This window comes from Balaenoptera physalus (assembly GCF_965194825.1).
Source record: "Balaenoptera physalus genome assembly, chromosome: 1".
NCBI classification, from domain to species: Eukaryota; Metazoa; Chordata; class Mammalia; order Artiodactyla; family Balaenopteridae; genus Balaenoptera; species Balaenoptera physalus.
This window is the reverse complement of record NC_138882.1, coordinates 56,678,802-56,698,266: the sequence shown is the minus strand read 5'-3', so window position 1 is coordinate 56,698,266 and position 19,465 is coordinate 56,678,802. Positions and strand designations below refer to the sequence as shown.

Genomic DNA, 19,465 nt, shown 5'->3' with positions numbered 1-19,465 from the left:
ATTCTCAGGAGAACTCATGTCAGGCAGGAAGTCAGAGAACATTCTGGTTTTGGCCATGCTTTAAATAATTTTTCCAGCTTTACTGAAGTACAATTGACAAAAATTATATACACTTAGGGTGTACAGTGTGATAATTTAGTATACACATACATTGCAAAATGATTTAAAAATCAGGTTAACACATCTGTCACCTCACATGTACCATTTTTTTTAGGGAGAGGGGGATGAGAATGCTTACCATCTACTCTCTGAGTAACTTCCAGTCTGTAATACGGTATTATTAATTATAGCCAACATGCTGTACATTAGATCCCTAGAAATTATTCATCTTTTTTTGTATCCTTTGACCAACATCTTCCCGTTTCCCCCACCCCCAACCCCTGGCAACCACTGTTCTACTCTCTGGTTCTATGAATTAAACTTTTTTAGATTCCATATATAAGTTGAGATCATACAGTATTTATCTTTCTCTGTCTGACTTCTTTCACTTAGCATAATGTCTTCCAGCTTCATCCATCCATGTTGTTGTGAACAGGTGAGTTTTCTTCTTCCTCATGGCTGAATTTATATATATATATATATATATATATATATATATATATATATATATATACACATTTTCTTTCTCTGTTTCTTTCTTTGTTTTCTTTCTCTTTCTTTCTTTCTTTCCTTCTTTCTTTCTTTCTTCCTTCCTTCCTTCCTATCCTTCTTTCTTTCCTCCTTCCTTTCTTTCTTTCTTTTTCATTCTTTCTTCTTTCTTCTTTCTTTCTTTCTTTCTTCCATCCTTCCTTCCTTTCTTTCCTTTCTTTCTTTCTCCTTCCTTCCTTCCTTCCTTCCTTTCTTTCTTTCTTTCTTTCTTTCATTTTTTCTTTCTCATATTTTCTTTTGTCCATTCATCCATCAATGGACACTTAGGTTGTTTCCATATCTTGCCTATTGTGGATAATGCTGCAATGAACATGGAAGTGCAGGTACCTTTTGAGATACTCATTTCATTTCCTTTGGATATATACCCAGAAGTGGGATTGCTGGATCATATGATCAGTCTATTTTTAATTTTTTGAGGAACCTCCATACTATTTTCCATAATTGCAGTACCAATTTATATTCCTACTAACAACGGGCAAAGTTCCCTTTTCTCCACATCCTCACCAACACTAGTTATCTCTTGTCTTTTTGATAAAAGCCATCCTAACAGGTATGAGGTATATCTCATTGTGGTTTTGATTTGCATTTGCCAGATAATTAGCGATGTTGAGCAGCTTTTCATATGCCTGTTGGTCACTTTATATCTTCTTTGGAAAAATGTCTATTCAGGCCCTTTACTAAATTTTTGAGTGTTTTTATTTTTGTGCAATTATTGAGTTGTGTGTGTTCCTTGTATATTTTAGATATTAACCCCTTATCAGATATATAGTTTGCAAATATTTTCTCTAATTCTGTAGGTTGTCTTCATTTTGTTGATTGTTTCCTTCCCTCTGTGTGGCCATGAGGGAAGGACTGGACTTCTTTCAGACCTTTCTTTCAGGTCTGGACTCGGCTGAGCCGGCTGAGTCTCCTCCTAATGCTGGGAGGAGAATAAGGAACAGGTAGCCTTTTGCTATTCAAATAACATTATTTTTTCATTGTATCTTTGAGAGCTGTGGGTACTGTTTCGACCTCTGTATGTCCTTTCTGGTCTTAGTCTGCTGGGAAGGGCTCCAGGCTCTTCAACAGGAAGATGAGGAAAGGGAGGGACCATTTGTTTCTTTCTAAGAATTTCTTCTCCCTACCAGTCAAAATTTCTCATAGTTCCTCAACTGAGCTTGTCATTTTTTGTTTTTGTTTTTTTTCCCCCAGACATCTGGGGCACCATCCTAGATTGCCTTCCAGGGTCACTGGGAAGAGAGACATAAACATGGGTAAACTATAGGACTTAGCAACATGTGCTATCTTGGAGGCTTGAATAAAGTGCTACTGGGGCATCTTGTACATGCCATTCTCTCTTGAAATGCCCTCCACTTGGAAAACTCCTAGTCTTCATTTAAGACCCTGTTCAAAAATTGCCCCTTCTGTGAAATTCCCTGGATTAGTGCTTGAAGAGTTAGTTGCTTTATCCTTGGGGCCTGGTAGCACTTCATTCAGACTTCCGAGATAGCACGTACAGCCGTGTCTTACAATGTATTCATGTTCTGGACTTTTCCTCTAACAAGTCTGTGAAGCAATCTAGGGCAGTGCTTGTATGTTACTGTCAGTGTATCCCCAAAATCTAATATGATGGATGGCAACTAGAAGGTGCTCAACTTATGTTTCCTGGAAGATTAGGTAAGGCCGTCATGACTTAACTGCTTCTTCACTGGACCTAGCTCAGAGGGCAAGATAAGGCCAAAATATTGAGTTAAAATGAGGCTCTTAACCATATAGCCAGGTAAATTGACCTACTCAATTCAGGCCAAGGAAAGTGAGAACTCAAACCCTCCCCCAGTAGAGTGTATGTGTAGCATTATGTGGAAAACACTTTTCCAGTGATAACCAGCATCTCTACTAGGGCTTCTGAGATCTTACAGCTTTAGTCCAAGAGCTGCTCAGAGCCGTGATGGCCATGGCCTCTGTAACAAACATTTTCCAGTGATAATTTGAGGCATATCATATGACATTGGTAGCCAAGGACCAGAATCTATGATTTGAGTTTTGAGATTCATAATCCCAGACATTGTTTTCCACTAATTTGTTATTTATTTATTTATATATTTATCCTGTTTCTGATTATTTATTTAAACACTAACATTCTAATTCAATTGGGTTATGTCCTCCAATAATACTTTTTAATTTATTTTTCTTTCTATTTCAAAACTGAGGTAACATTGATTTATAACATTATGTAAGTCTAATGTTTACAACATTATATTTCTACTTCTCTATACCCTCCAATGTGCTTACCAAAATGTATTTTCCATCCATCACCATACAGTTGATTCCCTTTACTCATTTCACCCTCCTCCCAGCCCCTTCCCCTCTGGTAACCACTACTCTGTTCTCTGTACCTATGTGCTTATTTTTCTTTGGTTTGGTTTGTTGTTTCATTTTGTTTGTGTTTGTTTGTTTGTTTATTAGTTTTTTATATTCCACATGTGAAATATATGTGAGTGAAATCATATGGTGTCTTTATCTGTCTGACTTATTTCACTTAGCATAATACCCTCAGGGCCTCTATTTATTTCTTTTCAAGTAGAGGGAGCTTAATGGAACTGAGTAAACTGCTACTTGAGCACGGAGAATCTCACTGGATGATATTTAGAAAGATGATCATTTGATAGAATGTGTGCTATACATCTTTGTGTGTATATACGATACACACAGTTCAAACCACTATTGAGGAGTATATACTTCAGCTTTATCACCAAATACCATAAAAATTGCAGTTAGAAACCTCCACATGACTTCCTCCCCTGTGGATCTTGGCAGTATGTCAAGCGCAAATACATATACAAGGTTCAATTAGATTTGTCTGCATAATATTTTGGCCTTGGTTTAGACGACTGGTGACTGGTTCTCAGTGGGGGAAGTGCTGCCCCCTAGGGACATTTTGGAAAACAGTGAGAGTGGTTTTGGTGTCACAATGATTGGAGGTTATTTGTGGCATTCAGTGGGTGGGTGCCAGGGACGTTAGACATCCCTGTAGTACATGGATAGTCCCACTAGATGAATCCTCTTGCATCCTGCTTGACTCTTGAATGCCTGGCCAAACATTCATGTAGCTGAAAAACCCATTTATAATGATCCAAGTCTAGGAGCTGATTCTATTTTAAATATAAATGCTGAACCACAAAAGTATTTTTTGTATACTTCAGATATACTCCCTAAGAATGCAACTTCTTTGTTTTTGAAGGAAGATTGTCTTTTGATTTGTTTGCAAATTTCACCAAGAGTTGCTTCCCATTTTGGAGAGTCATGCCATTGATGGCAATACTGCTTACAGTATTTGAGTCACGCATACACACACCTCTACTGGTCTGCGTTTGGAGCTATTGTAGTCATGCCGACTCTACGAATATATACTACTTTACTTTGACAGCACTGAATTCAAAATGTCAGTATAGAGGAAATACCTGTAATGTTTGTTGAATATTTTCTTATTACTCTTAAATCCAAACTTATTTATCAGAAGTAGGTTCAAGCATTTGATTGCTTCATTTTACTTGATCTTTTTTTTTCTTTTTTTTTTACTTCATTCTTTTAATGTAGTTGTGTCAGAAATATTTATACGTTAAAATTCATTTTATTCAGTGTAAGTTATTTTCTTTTTTAATATTATAGACAGGACATTAACTTTTTTTGAAATTATGTAAGGTAGGTCATACTATATTTGAATTTTCAGTACAAAATATTTGCTATCAAAATGGGACTTATGGGACCGACAGGATTGAGAACGACAGATTTAGATAAACAAAAGAGCAATTGGGACACAGGAAAGGCTTACCTTTTGAGTACAGTGAGAAGTGGCATCAAAATGGATCATTGGGAGTGACAGAAAGTTTAAAAGAAGAAACTTGTAGGGTAGAACAGTTGAAGGAGTTGGCTTCTTCAATAGTACTCATGTTTATCTAGTACTTACTCTGTGTCAGATACATTGTTGAGAAATGCTCCTTATTACGGCCTCTCACTGATGGCACAGGTGTGCTCTTATCCTCAATGGTGACCCTGAATCTTGCCCCAGATCACATAGGCCATGGGGGCAGAGCCCAGATTAGAATTCATGTTTGTCATCCACAGAGCCTACCCTCTTAAATATACCACATTAGTAGAAAAGAAACTTGAACTCTTCTGCAGAAAAGAAACTTGAGCTTTTCTTGCCACCTACTGGAAAGGGTCTCTGTTGAATGAGTTGAAGGGCATCTGACAAGCTTACGGGCTCAGATAGCTTTGGTTTGTGTTCCTGCCTCCAGCTGTGGCTGTGATCTACGGAAAAGCTGTGCTGGGCTGGGGTTTAAGAAGCGTACATTTCCTTTCCCATACACAGGCCTGCTCCCTTTCCTGAACACATCTAGGGGGGCATGTCCATTTTGAAATATTTACACATGTACCACATTTCAGCAATTAAATGACATGAATACTACTCAGTATTTAGAATCTAGGGTAAAACTTCGAGTTCTATATCAGAGCTGACCTTAACACAGGAAGTATATATTTTATGATGGTTAATAGACCATCAACTAATAGCTGTTATTAGTATGAAATGTTTGTATTAGTTATAATAAATAGACAACCCAACATTTATCCATCTTGCATGATACTTCCCAGATGGAGTTAATGAATTGGGGAAGTGACGGCTGGTTTTCCACTTATGGCTGGTTGGTTAAAAGTCCCTTAGATTTCAATGGGGACATAATGGATCAGGGAGGAAAGAGCAGTGAGAAGAGAAGTCTTGGGGATGTGTGAAAGGTACCTTAGCATTGGCAGAGGTGCAGCCTGTGTCTGGGTGCTGCTATCAGCAGGGCCACATTTCTTGGAGGCTTTGGACCTTCAACCTGGAGAGACTTAAGGAAGAGACCTAAAAAAACCTTTCCTGTACTCCAGAGAAACTACTGGGGTGTCCTGATCAGGAAAAGTCTGGTTTTGGTGTGCTGGGAGTCCGGTCATCATCAGTATGTATTTATGTCCTCCATGAAGAGGCAGTGTAGTAATGTGATTAAGAACAAGGGCTCTGGAGATAGGTAGTTCTTTTCAAGGTGGGTAAGCTCAGATAAGTTGCTTGAACTCTCTATGCCTTAGTTTTCTCACCTAAAAAATGGGGATCACAGTGGAGCTATCTGATAGGTTAGTTGTTGGATTAAATGAGGTGATTTATGTACCTTGCTTCGTAGATTTACATGGACTAGTACATGTTACATTGAGCATGTAGTAGGTACTCAATAGATGTTAGCCGCTACTATTCTTCATTCAAAAATGGGGTTAATAGAAGTACCCACTCACAGAACTGTTGTGAAGATTGAATCAACTAATCTATCTAAAGTGACCAGAACAGTGCCTGCCATATTGTAAGTAATAAGTATTAGTTATTATTATTATTAATATTGTTATTGTTACCACTGTGGGGGGATAGCAAACTTGAAGAGTCTAACACAGTATCAAATTTAATAATAGAGTCACAGTGACCTAAGTGGGAAGGAAATCAAAAAAGAGTGGGTATATGTATACATATAACTGATTCACTTTACTTTACAGCAGAAACTAACACAACACTGTAAAGCAACTATACTCCAATAAAAATTTTTTAAAAATTAAAAAAAAATAAAAATAGAGTCACAAATGTAGAGAAAAAATTTATGGTTACCAAGGGGGGAAGGGGAGATGGGATGAATTGGGAGATTGGGATTGACATATATACACTGCTATGTATAAAATAGATAACTAATGAGAACCTACTATATAGCACAGGGAACTCTACTCAGTGCTTTGTGGTGACCTAAATGGGAAGGAAATCTAAAAAATAGTGGATATATGTATACATATAACTGATTCACTTTACTGCACAGCAGAAACTAACACAACATTGTAAAGCAACTATACTCCAATAAAAATTAATTAAAAAAAAGAAAAAAATAATTCCCATTTAAGTATTTTCATACTAATACCATGTGTTCTGATATTTGATTTTCTAAATACATGGCAATGGCTCATATGTATAAACATCTATATGTATTAGAGCTTGAAAACTCCCCACATGCTACCCCTGTTTTTGCCTATCATTGTTACAGTGGAGTTACATTTGAATATATGGCTTTCTTTAAGGACTAAAATAAATGTCTTGTGTGTCCATGGCTAATATACACTTGAGTCTCTGGGATATTTATGGGAAGTGGGCAATGGCTTTCTTTTTTTTTAATAACTGAGCAAATAAAATCTCAGAATAAGTGTGGGGTTGAAAAATTAGAGAATGTTAAGTGTGACCTGGAAGGGAACTTAGAGTCTTCTATTCCAAGCTCTCATTTTACAGATGGCTCAGAGAAGTTCAACAACTTGTCCAAGGTCAGATGGCTATTGAATTGCAGAGCAGGGGCCTAATCGTTCACCAGTGCTCATCTGGGGATTACTTATTTGATTTGTTAGGATGCCCTGGGTTGATGGAGCTGGGACCAGAAGCCGGCTCTGCTCCATTCAGTCTGGTTCCATAGGGTCACCTCAGGGGGTAGGCAAGAAGCTCAGTGGAGAGTTTAGGCACAGAGTGGCCCCAACCCATGACCAAGTTGTGTCATGCTCTCCTTTGGTCTTTGGATACCTGCAGGATGTAGACAGAAGAGTCCTGTATTCGGAATCAAAAGACCCTGGCCCTACCCTTGGCTCTGTTTTTCTGCCCCAGGTTTACTGAGGTATAATTTACATAACAGTAACCTTTTTCAGTTCACAGTTCTTTGAGTTTTGAGAAATATATACTGTCATGCATTGTCACAACAATCAAGATAGAGATCAGTCCCATCACCCCAAAATCGCTTTGTGCTTTTTGTATTCAACTTTCCCCTCCCCCCGACGCCCAGCTTCTGGCAACCACTGATCTATTCTGTCTCTATAGTTTTGCCTTTTCTAGAATGTCATATAAATGGAATCATACCAGATGTAGCCTTTCGAGTCTGGCTTCCTCCATTTAGCACAATGCATTTGAGATGTGTCCTGGCTGCATTCTTAGCGTCTGCAGGTCCTTCGGTAAGTTGCTTAACTTTTAGCCTCAGTGTCCTCATCTGTAAAATGGGCATAACACTCGCCTTGCATTTGTGTCCTTGTGGTTAGGAAGAAAGAATGCACACCAATGTGCATTGGGTCAAAGGAAAAGTAAGTATACAAGTGTAATTGTTATTCTTGTTATGAGGTTGCCTTTTGAAGAGGCTCCAGGTGCAAAGGCAATCCTAACTGAAGCAAAACCCCTGCAGAGCCTTTGTTCCTCTGATGAGCAGGGCAGGGTCTAGCATCACTGTTAACTCTTCCCCAGCCAAAAGCTTCCACAAGCCGGTTCCAAGGATCGAAATATTGAGGAAAACATCCAGACAGGGACTATCACCAGGCGAAATAGCTCTCTGGCTTTTTGCCTCCAACAGGCAATTCTGGAGGGGTTGGGAAGGCTAACCTGTAGATGAACTACTCTGATCTGTTTGGATGAAGGAGCTTTGCAAAACACTACCACTAACATTGATAATAATTTATAATAGTAATAACGTTGTGGAAAAAAATATGATTATCTAACATAAGGAGAACCAAACAGTTTGACAAAAAGATAGGGCCTCTCTTGGCTTAAAATGCACGGGGGACGAGGGGAGGACTTCCCTGGTGGTCCAGTGGTTAAGACTTTGCCTTCCAATGCAGGAGGTGCGGGTTCAATCCCTGGTCAGGGAGCTAAGATCCCACATGCCTCATAGCCAAAAAACCAGAACATGAAACAGAAGCAATATTGTAACAAATTCAATAAAGACTTTTAAAAAAAATGGTCCACATCACCCCCCCAAAAAAAATCTTAAAAAAAAAAAAGCACAGTGGGGGAGCGTGGAATCCAGATTTGCATTTCCTTCTGTGTGTGATTCTGAGTTACAGAACACATATGACCAATATACATTCCCTGGGCAGTTTTGCCTGAATGTGGAACAGAAAGGCCAGTCTTCGATACTGCCCTCCCATCCAATTGGCACGTGGGTGGCACACAGCAAGACAGGTGCATACCAGAAGAGAGAAAAGCTGACTGGGATTCAGGAGCCCTGGGTGCCCTATCTGGCCGTGCCGTTAATTGTGACTTCACGCTTGTTCCTCACCCATGGAAAAAGGGGCTGTGATAAGTCACCCCAAAGGGATCTCAAGTGACCCCCATGAATGATAGAGCAGCTGACCCCCAGCTCTGTGTACCAAAGCAGGGGGGGGCGCAGAAAGCAACAACCCTGAGCCTTTGAGTGAAATCCTTCAGAGCTCACTCTTTCCAGCACTAGCTGAATAAGATTCCAATAAACATATTGCTGAAATGTTTGTTTCCGGGTGTCATTTTAGACTTCAAGTAGCTAAAACAGATCCGGCTCCTATATATAGATACTGCATTTGGTTGTGTTCTGGAAGGCTTTTATTACTATGCTCCCTGGCCGGCTCCCAGCTGAGCTTTTCCCTCAAGGGATCAGATTTTGGAATCAGAAAGTCAGAAAGGATCAGTGACCATATTAAGGGGTCTCTCTCCCTCCCTCTCTCCCCACTGTAGCTCTCTACTGCAGGTGGACGCCAGCGTGGACTGGCTTCTCCTTTTGCTCAAAGACTCTTAATAATAACGATGACAATGCTGATGGAAACTGACCAGCCCCACTATGGCAGCAAATACAAGCAAAACAGCCCTGACGTCCTGGGCTTAAAGGAAACATAGTATAATTTGGGTTGAAATGAAGTGCAGATTGTCACAAACAGCTTAATCTTTAGATAAGAGGACGCAGGGCTCTCTGAGGATAGAAGCAAGGAAAGGGACTATTAAGGATGGGGTTTTATTTGGAGGGTGGGTAGGTGGGTTCTGAATTTTACTTCTGAATTCTCCAGGGGAAGATAATGCTGGGAACAAAAAGGTGCATGAAGGAAGGTGGAGGTGGGGATTGGAGGAAGAGATGTGGGCAGGGAAGGAGGAAGGGATAGGGGTTTACTTAAAGAAACAAGGTTGCACCCTGGCAATCTAATTTTTTTCAGTGTGTCCGATCACTAAGAGTGAATCCCTCCACTGTGTGCCCTTTGTTTTCTGTGTGTAAAACCAAACCTCTACCCCATTTTATAGTGTGTCCCTTCACCTGCCTCTCTGACTCCTTTATGTTTAACCATCATGGATCTAACTGCCTTCCTGGTCTCCATATTTTATGTGCCTCACCACCCCTTTCTCTTTTTCTCTTCCTCTCTGTCTCATTCTTCCCTCCTCTCTTCCCTGCTTTTCTTTTTCAGTCCTTTCTCCTCCCAGACTCTTGTCTTTTCCCTTCGTCCCCCTCCCCTCCCCCTTCCATTTCTCCCCTTTCCTCTTCCATCCCTCCCCTCCCCCTCCCTCCTTCCCCCCTTTCCTTCTTTCCTCCCTCCTCCCTCTTCCCCTCCTCCTCTTTTCCCCTCGCCCCCTTCTGTCCTTCTCCCCTTCTCTCCTCTCTCCACGTCCCCATCTCCCCATCCCCTCTCCCTCTCCCCTCTCTTCCCTCCTTCCCCTTTCCCTCCCTCTCCCTCTCGGTCCTTGTTTATCTGTAAGCTCCAATTTCTTGCCTTATAGATTTACCTGCAGAACAAGACACCGCTCCTCTTGCAAAAACTGTTTAAGAAATCCATATCCTCTCCCTTCATTCCTTGGGCATTTCAGAAATGATATTCCTCCCCCAACTACCCCCGTCAAAATAAAATAAATTCAGCCAGCTCCTGCTGTGTGTCCTTAAATCCATTCCCTCTAGCTTCGCTGGTTTGAAAGCCTGTACCCTAGAAGGGGCCTCCTGCATTTGCTGGCAACCCTGCTCGAGTCTGATCGCCACAGATAGTGCTTTGGAGTGAAAAAAAGGGGGAAAAACCCTCTCGTTGGAGATTTCAAAACAGATTCTACCAGTTTTCAAATCTGTGCACTTGTGAAGTGGCAGGGTTTGGGGAAGAGGCGTAGGAGACTTGGGGTGTGGGTGTTTGTCATAAACAAATAAGCCACAGAATTTATACATATATATAAATGTGCGTTTCCTTTGGCATGTTTGGTGTCTTTCTCCCTGGCATCCAGGGTGGGTGGTGTGCAAGTCTGACTTCTCTCACACTTTGGCTGGGGTCTGGTGTGTGACCGTGTGCGATGGAATTGAGGAGGGGGTTGCTGGGTCTTTGATGATTCACTTGACAGATTATTTGAATCCAGCCCACCTTTCCGCACATGTCAAACAGATGGGATCATTGTTAAAGCCTTGGGAGAGCCGTGGCTGAGCGGTGGGTAAGGCAGGGAGGGGAAGAGAGGAGGGGGACCGAGGGGAGAGGGGGCACCTTCCAGTAGCTTTGTGTTTTCACAGGTTGGAACTGACAGGAGCCCTTCTTCCCCGTGGGGGGTATTTTGGGGGCATGGGGCTGATGAGGGGTGGGATGGAAAGGAGAGAGAGAGGTGGGGTGTTGGTGGGCAGGGTTATGATGTCACAGCAAAAGTTACAACAGGAGGAAAACACAGAAATGGTTCAACATTTTTTTTTAAACTTTGGACTGCCAAGAGCTGAAGGAGAGTGGTGAGCAAAGGAATGAAGGGGAGAAGAGAGAAACTAAACTGGAAGCTTGAGTTTTGTGTAGCTTCTTGAAACCTTATGAATGGATTACTAGCAGCTGAGAGCCAGGAGAGACCTATAGGGGATGCAAGATCATTCACATACTAAAAGGGGGAGAAAAGCACGGCGGAACTCTTCTTCCTTGCTGTGTTATCCCTCCTTCCTGAAATGAATGGTATGAAACCTTTTTCTGAGGGTCCTGGGGGTGGCATGAGGGAGGGGGGAGTTTACTTCTCCTCTTCTTACCTGGGTATCTTCCCTTCATTTAAACGAAGGTTCCTCTCCTTCCTTCCCTCCTTTCTTTCCTGGTTTCTCTCTCTCTGTCTCTGTCTATCTCCTCTGCTTTTCTGTCTTTCTCTGTAATCTCCCCCCTACCCCCTACCAAAGCCCCAATTTCTATTGAGCTGCTTCGGGGTGAGGGGGAGGGAAAAGGGCTGAGTCAGAAAAGTGAAGGGAGACAGGGAGATGATAAGAGGAAAAAGGACAGTCTAGGATTGAGGGATTTCTGTGTAGTGGTATCCACGTGCCTGAATTGATATCTTCTTTGGGGACTCGCTTTGAGGCTTCAGTGGATGCTGCTTAGGGAAACAGGGCATGCCAGGGATGGGGTGCTTAGGATACAACATTCTTAAAGCACGTAAGTCACTTATTAGCTAGAGGAGAGGAGCTTAGAAGACGATGAGGAGACCCAAGGCAAAAGAGGCAGTGTGATCTTACTCCAGAGTATGTGGGCTGCATGTTTTATATGTGGGCACACAAGCAGTGATTTTAGAACTGTAAGTGATTTTTCTTACTATTGAATGAAGGACCCAATATATTTCTCTACCTGTTTTGTACTCACCTGTGGTCAAACATCCTTACCTGTGTTGAGAATTCAGAATCATGCTGTGTGTGTGTGTGTGTGTGTGTCTGTGTGTGTATACATGCACTTGTGTTTAGGCGGTAGGACTCTTTGAGATAGCTTACATCTAGGCAAACATTATTATGGAGGTTAAAATCACATTATTTACTTCCACATTCTATCCATTCATTTCAAATCAATTTAAAAAATAGCTGCTTTGGACTACCTATTTATTTTTGTAATTTACTTGAGCATCTCTTTTGTTTATTTGCTCATTCAGCATATGGTGACTTTTAGTAACTTCAGAGTGAGAAACTTGAGCGAGAATAAGAAGACCTGTATCGTACAAATCCATGGCATTTCCATTGAATGCTTCTTGCAGCAGGATAATTGATTTCTCCTTTCTCCCAATGTCTAATATAAAGTGAATTTTGGGTATTGTTCTTTTAAATAAGAAAAAATACAGGAGGTGTGCGGCAAAACAAAAGAAAGATGCAAGTGGTCCCTAAAACCCTGGTGTGGATTTATCACGCAATAAGCAAGTCTGTTCACAACACATGTGTGAGTGTGTGTGTGTGTGTGTGTGTGTGTGTGTGTGTGTGTGGAGAGAGAGAGAGAGAGAGAGAATACACACAGAAAAGAGTGCTCCAAAACAGTATTGATTGTTGGCTATTGATTGTGTAGGCTGCAGCTGCTGGAAGAGAAAGCAAGAAATGTTTACTGGGGAAACCAAGAGTGGCGTCTGTCCCCTGTGCCTCAGTGAGGTGGGGAGGTTTTCAGGAGGGAGGAGGGGACAGAGAGTAGGTGGAGAGATGCACCGAACTTATTAGCTTTGACATCATCATTGTCTTTAAATGAAACAAACAAGAAGATAATTACAGGCAGAGAGAAAGGGAGAGAAGGGGAGCAGGAGGGACCGGAGAGAACAGGTCCCCTGAAGGCTATGCTCTTCTTCTCGCTCTCTTTTCCATCTTCCCAGGGACCCACAAGACTCACAGAAGGTGAAGTCAAGGGCTCTCAGACTCATAAGGTTACTAGGACACCAGACTGGCACCCCAAAGGAGAACTTTACGGAGACTTACAACACAGCAACAAGTTAGAAGGGGATAAAACAAACAAACAAACAAAAAAACCCTTTAACACTCACCAACCCCAAGCACGGAGCTGAGGGAAACATTCTGACCTGCACAGGCAGACTGGAGGCTGGATGGAGAGCTGGCTGAGGAGGACATCTGGAGAGTGAAGGTTAAGTACCAGCTGGGATTTTTGTGCCCCCAGATTCTTTTTGGCTTTTTAGATAATAAGCATCAAATTCTGTGTGTCTGTATACCAGTGTTCCTAGCAGTTTATTGGAAGGTGGATGTATTTGAGGTTAAAGACTACAAAGAGAAGGTAACTCCTAGGGAAGGAAGAAGGAGAGAGTAAAGAAAATTAGAAGCTAAGATTCTTTGTAATGACTTCAGGTAGTGAGTGGTATGTTTGTGAGTGAGTGTGTATTTGAGAGGATTTGGCTTATGCCCAGGTGTCCCTCTTCTAGTATCAGCGAGGGGAGGGGCTGTTGAAGAAAGAAAAAAAGAAAAAGAAAGAAACCTGAGTTCTCTGGAAGAAATTCATAGGAACCCAGAGAAACGAGCTTCATTCTGCAAGGACTAAACTAGAGCAAGGAGAGAGAGAGGTCAAGGGAGAAGGGTGAGGGAAACACGTACGGTGGGTGAGGTACAGAGGCCGCCCTGGCCCAGCACCCAGTGCAGGTAGCCAGAAGAGGTTCTCTTTTGGGGCTGCTTGGAAAAGTTTGGTCCGTGAACAAAACAGTTTGCCCGGTGACTGTGAATCCACTGCTAGCTGTCTCTTTCTCTTCTCTCCATCACCCCGGTGTGGTACCCAGAAGTTGACTTCTGGTTCTGTATAAAGAGCCAGCGGAGGTATGATGTGCTTAAAGATTCTGAGCATAAGCCTGGTGATTCTGGCTGGGTGGGCGCTCAGTACCGTCAGCTGTGAGCTGGGCTGGACACGCAAGAGATCCTTGGCTCGAAGAGGACACCTGAGTCAGGTGCTGTTGGAAGGAGAACGCTGTTGGCTGGGGGCCGAGGTTAGAAGACCCAGAGCTGCTCCTCGGCGTCACCTCTTTGGGGTCTACCCCAGCAGACCTGGGAACTACCCGAGGCCCTACCCTGCGGCGGGTCAAGGAACGTACCATGCAGGGCGCAGTAAGCCAGACGCCGAGGGAATGGCTGTGAGCTCTGTTCCCCCAGACCTGACTGGAAGGGCAGGAGTGACAAGCGAGGCTGAGCGGCCAGCTGCCCTGTGGGTAGGGGATGGTCCTACTGGGCAGTCGGAGCTACTGGGAGATGATGACACTTATCTTGGCGATCAAGGTTCCAAGGAGCCTCTAGGTGAGGCTGGGACTCAAGAACACGGAGCCTTGGCTGCCACCAAGATCACCACCTTCCCACGCCAGGAGGAACCCGGACCAGAGACCCAAAGGAAGGGCCGGACCAAGACCAGGCGTCGTCGCCAGGTGGCGAAGGGGCGGGCAGGAGGTGTGCAGGGAGACCCCAATGTTGCTCCCCGGCACTTCCAACCTTGGTCTAAGCATCCCCTTATGCATGGGGTCAGAACCAGCTCTTCGGAGGGCAGCATCCAGAATGGTGGAGGGGACCCCCACTGGGAAGCAGAGACCTTTAGCCCCCAAGGAGGATTGCCTGTCTTGTACTTCTCTGGGAGGCGGGAGCAGCTGCTGCTACGTCCAGAAGTGCTGGCTGACATTCCCCGGGAGGCGTTCACAGTGGAAGCCTGGGTGAAACCGGAGGGAGGACAGAACAGCCCAGCCATCATTGCAGGTAATAACCCACTCCTGGGCTTTCCGTAGTCCGCGGGGGTAGGGTTGGCTTCCTTGTTTGACGAGGTTAGACTTTGGGGGCAAGGAGGGGAAAGGGACAGAGCAGGAGGGCCAGGGAGGGCTGGCTGAGCAGAGAGGGGGAAGGGCCTTTATTCATCTGCACAGCAGGATTCCAGACATCATCTACCTTAATGACTCTGTAAACCACAAGAGCATTCGTCCCTTATATTGATCTCATGTGCTTCTATACATTGTGCTGGCACTTAGGAGACCTCCAGCTCACTCTCTTATGCCTCTTTAAAGGGGAAGATCTCTGGTTCTTTGTCAGTGGGGAAGAGGTGTCACACTCCATTTCTCATAGTCCTGTATGAGATACCCAGGCAACTTTGAAACTACATGAAAGTGTAAAGACCTGGGCAGTGAGTCAAGCCTGGGCTGGGCCAGGCAGCGAGAGAGCAAGGCTGCCAGGTGCACAGCCAATGGGTCCTGGTTGGTTTGCTTTTCTTTGAGCAGCCCTGGAATGTAGCAGAAAGCTACTACCTTGTCCAGGTCCTTGAGTCCCCTTTGCTTTGTCCTAAAAATCACGAGTGAGTCCAGCCTAGGAATAGAAAGGTCGACTGGAAAAGGTGGGCACTCACAAGCCAGGACCCTGGTTTCTAGCCCTGGCCGTTGTAAAAGGGACCTAAAATGCACCTTGTATAACTCTATGGTTTTAATCAGGGGCAGTGTTTGGGAACACTACCCACATTTATTTTACTCTATACCCAGATCTTGGCTTTCATGGGAAGTCACCCAGAGAGACAAAGAAAAGAGTGGGGTTAGGAATGTCTCCTTTGCCTTACTTCAGGGGTGGGGGGATTGGTTTCAGGCAAGGGGTGGTTGGGGGTTAGAAGTGATACTTCATCATTCAGTTTCTCATTATCCCTCTGGAGCCCCCCCCCCCCGTGACAGAACCTCACACAAGGCTAGGCATCGAGTAGAACCATTTAAATCTTATTAATCCGGATTGTCCACAACACCGTTTGATGTTTGCCAGTCCTATGACATCGATGGGGTAACAGAAGGAACGAGAGGTATGCCAGAGGCAGACTGGGAATGGAACTCCAGAACCCCTCAAAGGCTTGACAGCTCCCCGTATTAAAAACTTCTCAGGTTACTGGATGCCTGCAAATAAGTTTCAGACTAGAGAAAGAAATCTGGAAGGAGGGAGCCTCTTGCAATGGGGTGTTGCTGGAACATCCCTTCCGGACACGCTGTCTCCCCCTCTTTGGCTGTGATTTCTCTTTTGGAAGCTGGGATTCCCAGACACTGAGTGCTCTAGAGTCTTGTGGTTTTGCGTGATTTTATTTTGGGGTGGGAGAGGGTGAAGGGAGGGGATAGAGAAGGGGCTGGGCTGTGAGATAGGTGGGGGCAGAGAAAGAGTAGAAGGAAATCCTTATTCTGGGGCCAAATGGAAGAAATAATGAGATGATTATCTGATCAGAGTTGGCAGCTTCACAGTTTTTCCCAGATGACATCTTCTTGCTGCCTAATCTCACTTCCTAGTACCCATCTGCCAGGGAAACTGTGTGCTTGCAGTCTAGACCGGGGCCTACCACTCTGCTTACCCCTCCTCTGGCAGTAGCGGCACAGGGACCTGGGATCAGTTCCCTGGCTCTGAAGAATCAGAGAAGGATCCAGCAGGAATATAGGAGGGAGGCTCTAAGAGACCAGTGCTTTGAGTTGTTAAAACCCAAACCTGAGGCAACAGATTCTGGACAGTGGGTACCTGACCCCTCTTCCCATCCCTTTCATGTCCTTCTGTCTCATGCTCTGCAGCGGGGAGAACAGGGTCAGGATTTGATTCCAATTACAGCCTTCCTTGATGCACCTCCTCCCTTGCCCCCCCCCCCACCAAGCCCATACATCTCCCTCCCGTGCCCACCTCCACCCCCGCCACCCTGCCACAGCACACACTCAGATCCTTCTCCAAAGTGCCCATGTGAATCCTCATAACCTCCCTAAGCATGTAAAATTAGGCAGGAAATCTTTCGCAGACAGCCTAGCTTCGGAGGTTTCTTTCTCTTCAAATCAAAGTGCTCCTGGAGGTGTGCTGGTATTTCCCCTATAGGGCCACACCAGGAAGGTGGAGGGCAGGGAATACCCAGGTCTGTCTCCTCTCCACCTCCCACCCTGTATCTCTGTTCAGATTTGTGCACATCAGAAAATATTCAGGAAAGATTTAGGGTAAAAGTCTGGGAGAGATGGGGCCTGGGAACAAGGCTTTCATTCTTTAGGATTCTAGCAACCGGGTTCCCAAGGACATAGGCATCCTTGTCTACTCATTGTGAGCTCCGTACACTTCCCCTGGGGGCCCCAGGGCTGAGAACCACGGAGGGCCAAGGCTAGTCCCCCCCGCCTACCCCCGGAATAAAGGTCTCCGATTCGCTAATTTACTCACTCCTACCAACAGATCAGCCCAAATTCCCTCTCTGACCCTAGCACTGGTCGTTTTATTTGGTCACTGCCTGTTCCTGGGCTGGTTGGCCTTCAGCTGTGCAGAATGACCACAATTGAATTGTGTTCCTGAGAGCTAAATACAATTCAACCATGGAAGTTCTGCTGCTTCACTGAGGATAACCCAAGATGCTGCAAAACTTGGCTCCCATACTCTTCTCCAACAGCTCTCAAACCTCAGATTCTACCTACTTAACATAGACCCAGTTTCCCGGTTCTCCATCTACCAAACTTGGGGCATTTTCTCCTCGGCAGATATATTAAGTGATTCAGCTGTACCAGCCCTTGCCCTTGTAGAGAAACCCCCCCCTGAGATGGGAGGCCTCAGGGAATACTTCCCACACAGGGCACTAGGTGGCAGCGTTGCTTCGTGCACAGGAGAGTAGGCGGCGCCTTGGAAGCCACGCAGTGGGGAATGTCTGGTTTCTCGGAGGGCTGTCCTTTCCCCCGGCCTCCGGGAGGTATTTAATCATCCCCTCCCAGAGCATTGTCGGTGGGCATCCCTTAGGGTCAGCTTCATACAAGTCTTTTTGCAGGGCCTATGTGAAAGGGCTAAAGTGGCATTCTTTGGGTTGTGACTAACTGGCACTTGTAGCATCTGGTAAAGAAAACAAAATCAACTAGAGTTACCTCCCTCCCCCCCCCCCCCCACCCCTAACTCCCACGTGCTTCCAAAATAGGAAGTTGGATTCTGGATGGATTGTTGGAATACTTTCATTTAGAGCCAAGGACAGTGCAGGCCTCACAGGATTTCACTGCTAAGATTCTGGTCCCTGGAGGGGGAGTGACGGTGCTGGGCCCCCTGCAAGTTAGACCTTCTGAAGTTGCCAATCTCCTGTAGTTCTGACGTGGGGCGAGAGGGCCCAGGAAAAGACTGTGTGTGGCTGCTCCAGTATAGGGGCCTCCATAAAAGTAACTACTCAGGGGCCTGGCAATTCAGGGATTTGTGGCCACCAAGGAGTAGCCTGAGGTCAGGATCCCGTTTGGATAGGCTGTTGGAACTCAGCAGTGGACTTAAGCCAAATTCTCTTCCATCCTCGTGTGAAATCTTTAAGCTCCAGCACCCAACCCTGAAACCATCCTGTTTCTCTCCTTCTCAACTTCCTTTCCTCTCCTTCAAGCCCAACATACACAGAAGAGGACCTTTTAATAGGTTCCCCCTCACCCATAATTGATTTCAAATGTTCCCTGAAGTTGCCCAGCTGAGTAACCACCTGCAGCTCCAAGAGGCAGGAGACTGAGTCAGTTAAGTCTCATGGTAGAACTGGAGCCCAAGCCCACGTTTCTTCACTCAACAAATATTTATTGAGTGCCTCGCCATGCAAAGCAGGGCAAGGCTCTGTGGGGAATACAAAGATGTCTAAGAAACTGTCCCTGACTTGAAGATGAGTTTTCCTTTTCTGAGGGTCCAAGTTTCAGAGGAGATGCCAGGGCAGAATTTGGGAGTCAGACAGACCTGGAATCAGACCCCATCTGACACTTAATCAGTGCTGCGACCTGTGGCAATCCATTAAACTTTTCTGAGCTTTGGTGTCCTTAGATTTAGAAATGAGATAATGTCTTGCAGAGTTGTTACAATGTTTACTTGAATCATGTATTGTAAAGTGCCCAACACAGGCTTGACCGTGGAATTTATTTACGAAGTGGTATTAACAGCGGGAGGTGATCATTGCTAAAAGCAGTGTGTTAACCAATGCATCTTTGGTGTTAACCCGCCAACCTGCAATCCTTCCTCAGTTAGGATATTAATTTCTTAGGAATTTAGTTTGCTAATCTGTAAAATAGGAATGACGGTAAATAGGGTTTTTTTGCAAGATGGTCTCAAGATGATTGAGAACGCTGTAGAATCAGTGGCTTTAAAAGACTCTGTTTTTTTAAAAAATCATTTTTTTTTAGCGTGGGCAATACTATTTAATACATTGGACAATGGTCCAAGGCTTTTTCTGGGGTCATACACTCTTCTGAGAATATGATGGAAGCTATGCTCACTTTCCAGAAATATGTCCGTGTCATGTAGTTCACATAACTTTCAGAGCTCTCTGGATTTCCTGG

At 44.3% G+C, this 19,465-nt stretch overlaps 1 protein-coding gene across 8 annotated transcripts in view; it reads left to right on the top strand.

The window, feature by feature from the left end:
* PAPPA2 (pappalysin 2) overlaps nt 1-19,465 on the top strand; it is a 431,292-nt gene that overhangs the window by 115,117 nt on the left and 296,710 nt on the right. For 5 of the 8 annotated variants that reach the window (XM_082437017.1, XM_082437016.1, XM_082437015.1 and 2 more), the window contains 2 exons: nt 7,550-7,680; nt 13,058-14,918. The exons of 1 other annotated variant lie outside the window; for it this stretch is intronic. In XM_082437017.1, the coding sequence (XP_082293143.1) occupies nt 14,003-14,918 (916 nt within the window). In that variant the 5' untranslated portion in view covers nt 7,550-7,680; nt 13,058-14,002. The remainder of the gene's footprint in view (nt 1-7,549; nt 7,681-13,057; nt 14,919-19,465) is intronic. 2 more of the 8 variants (XM_082437013.1, XM_082437019.1) reach the window with 2 other exon arrangements.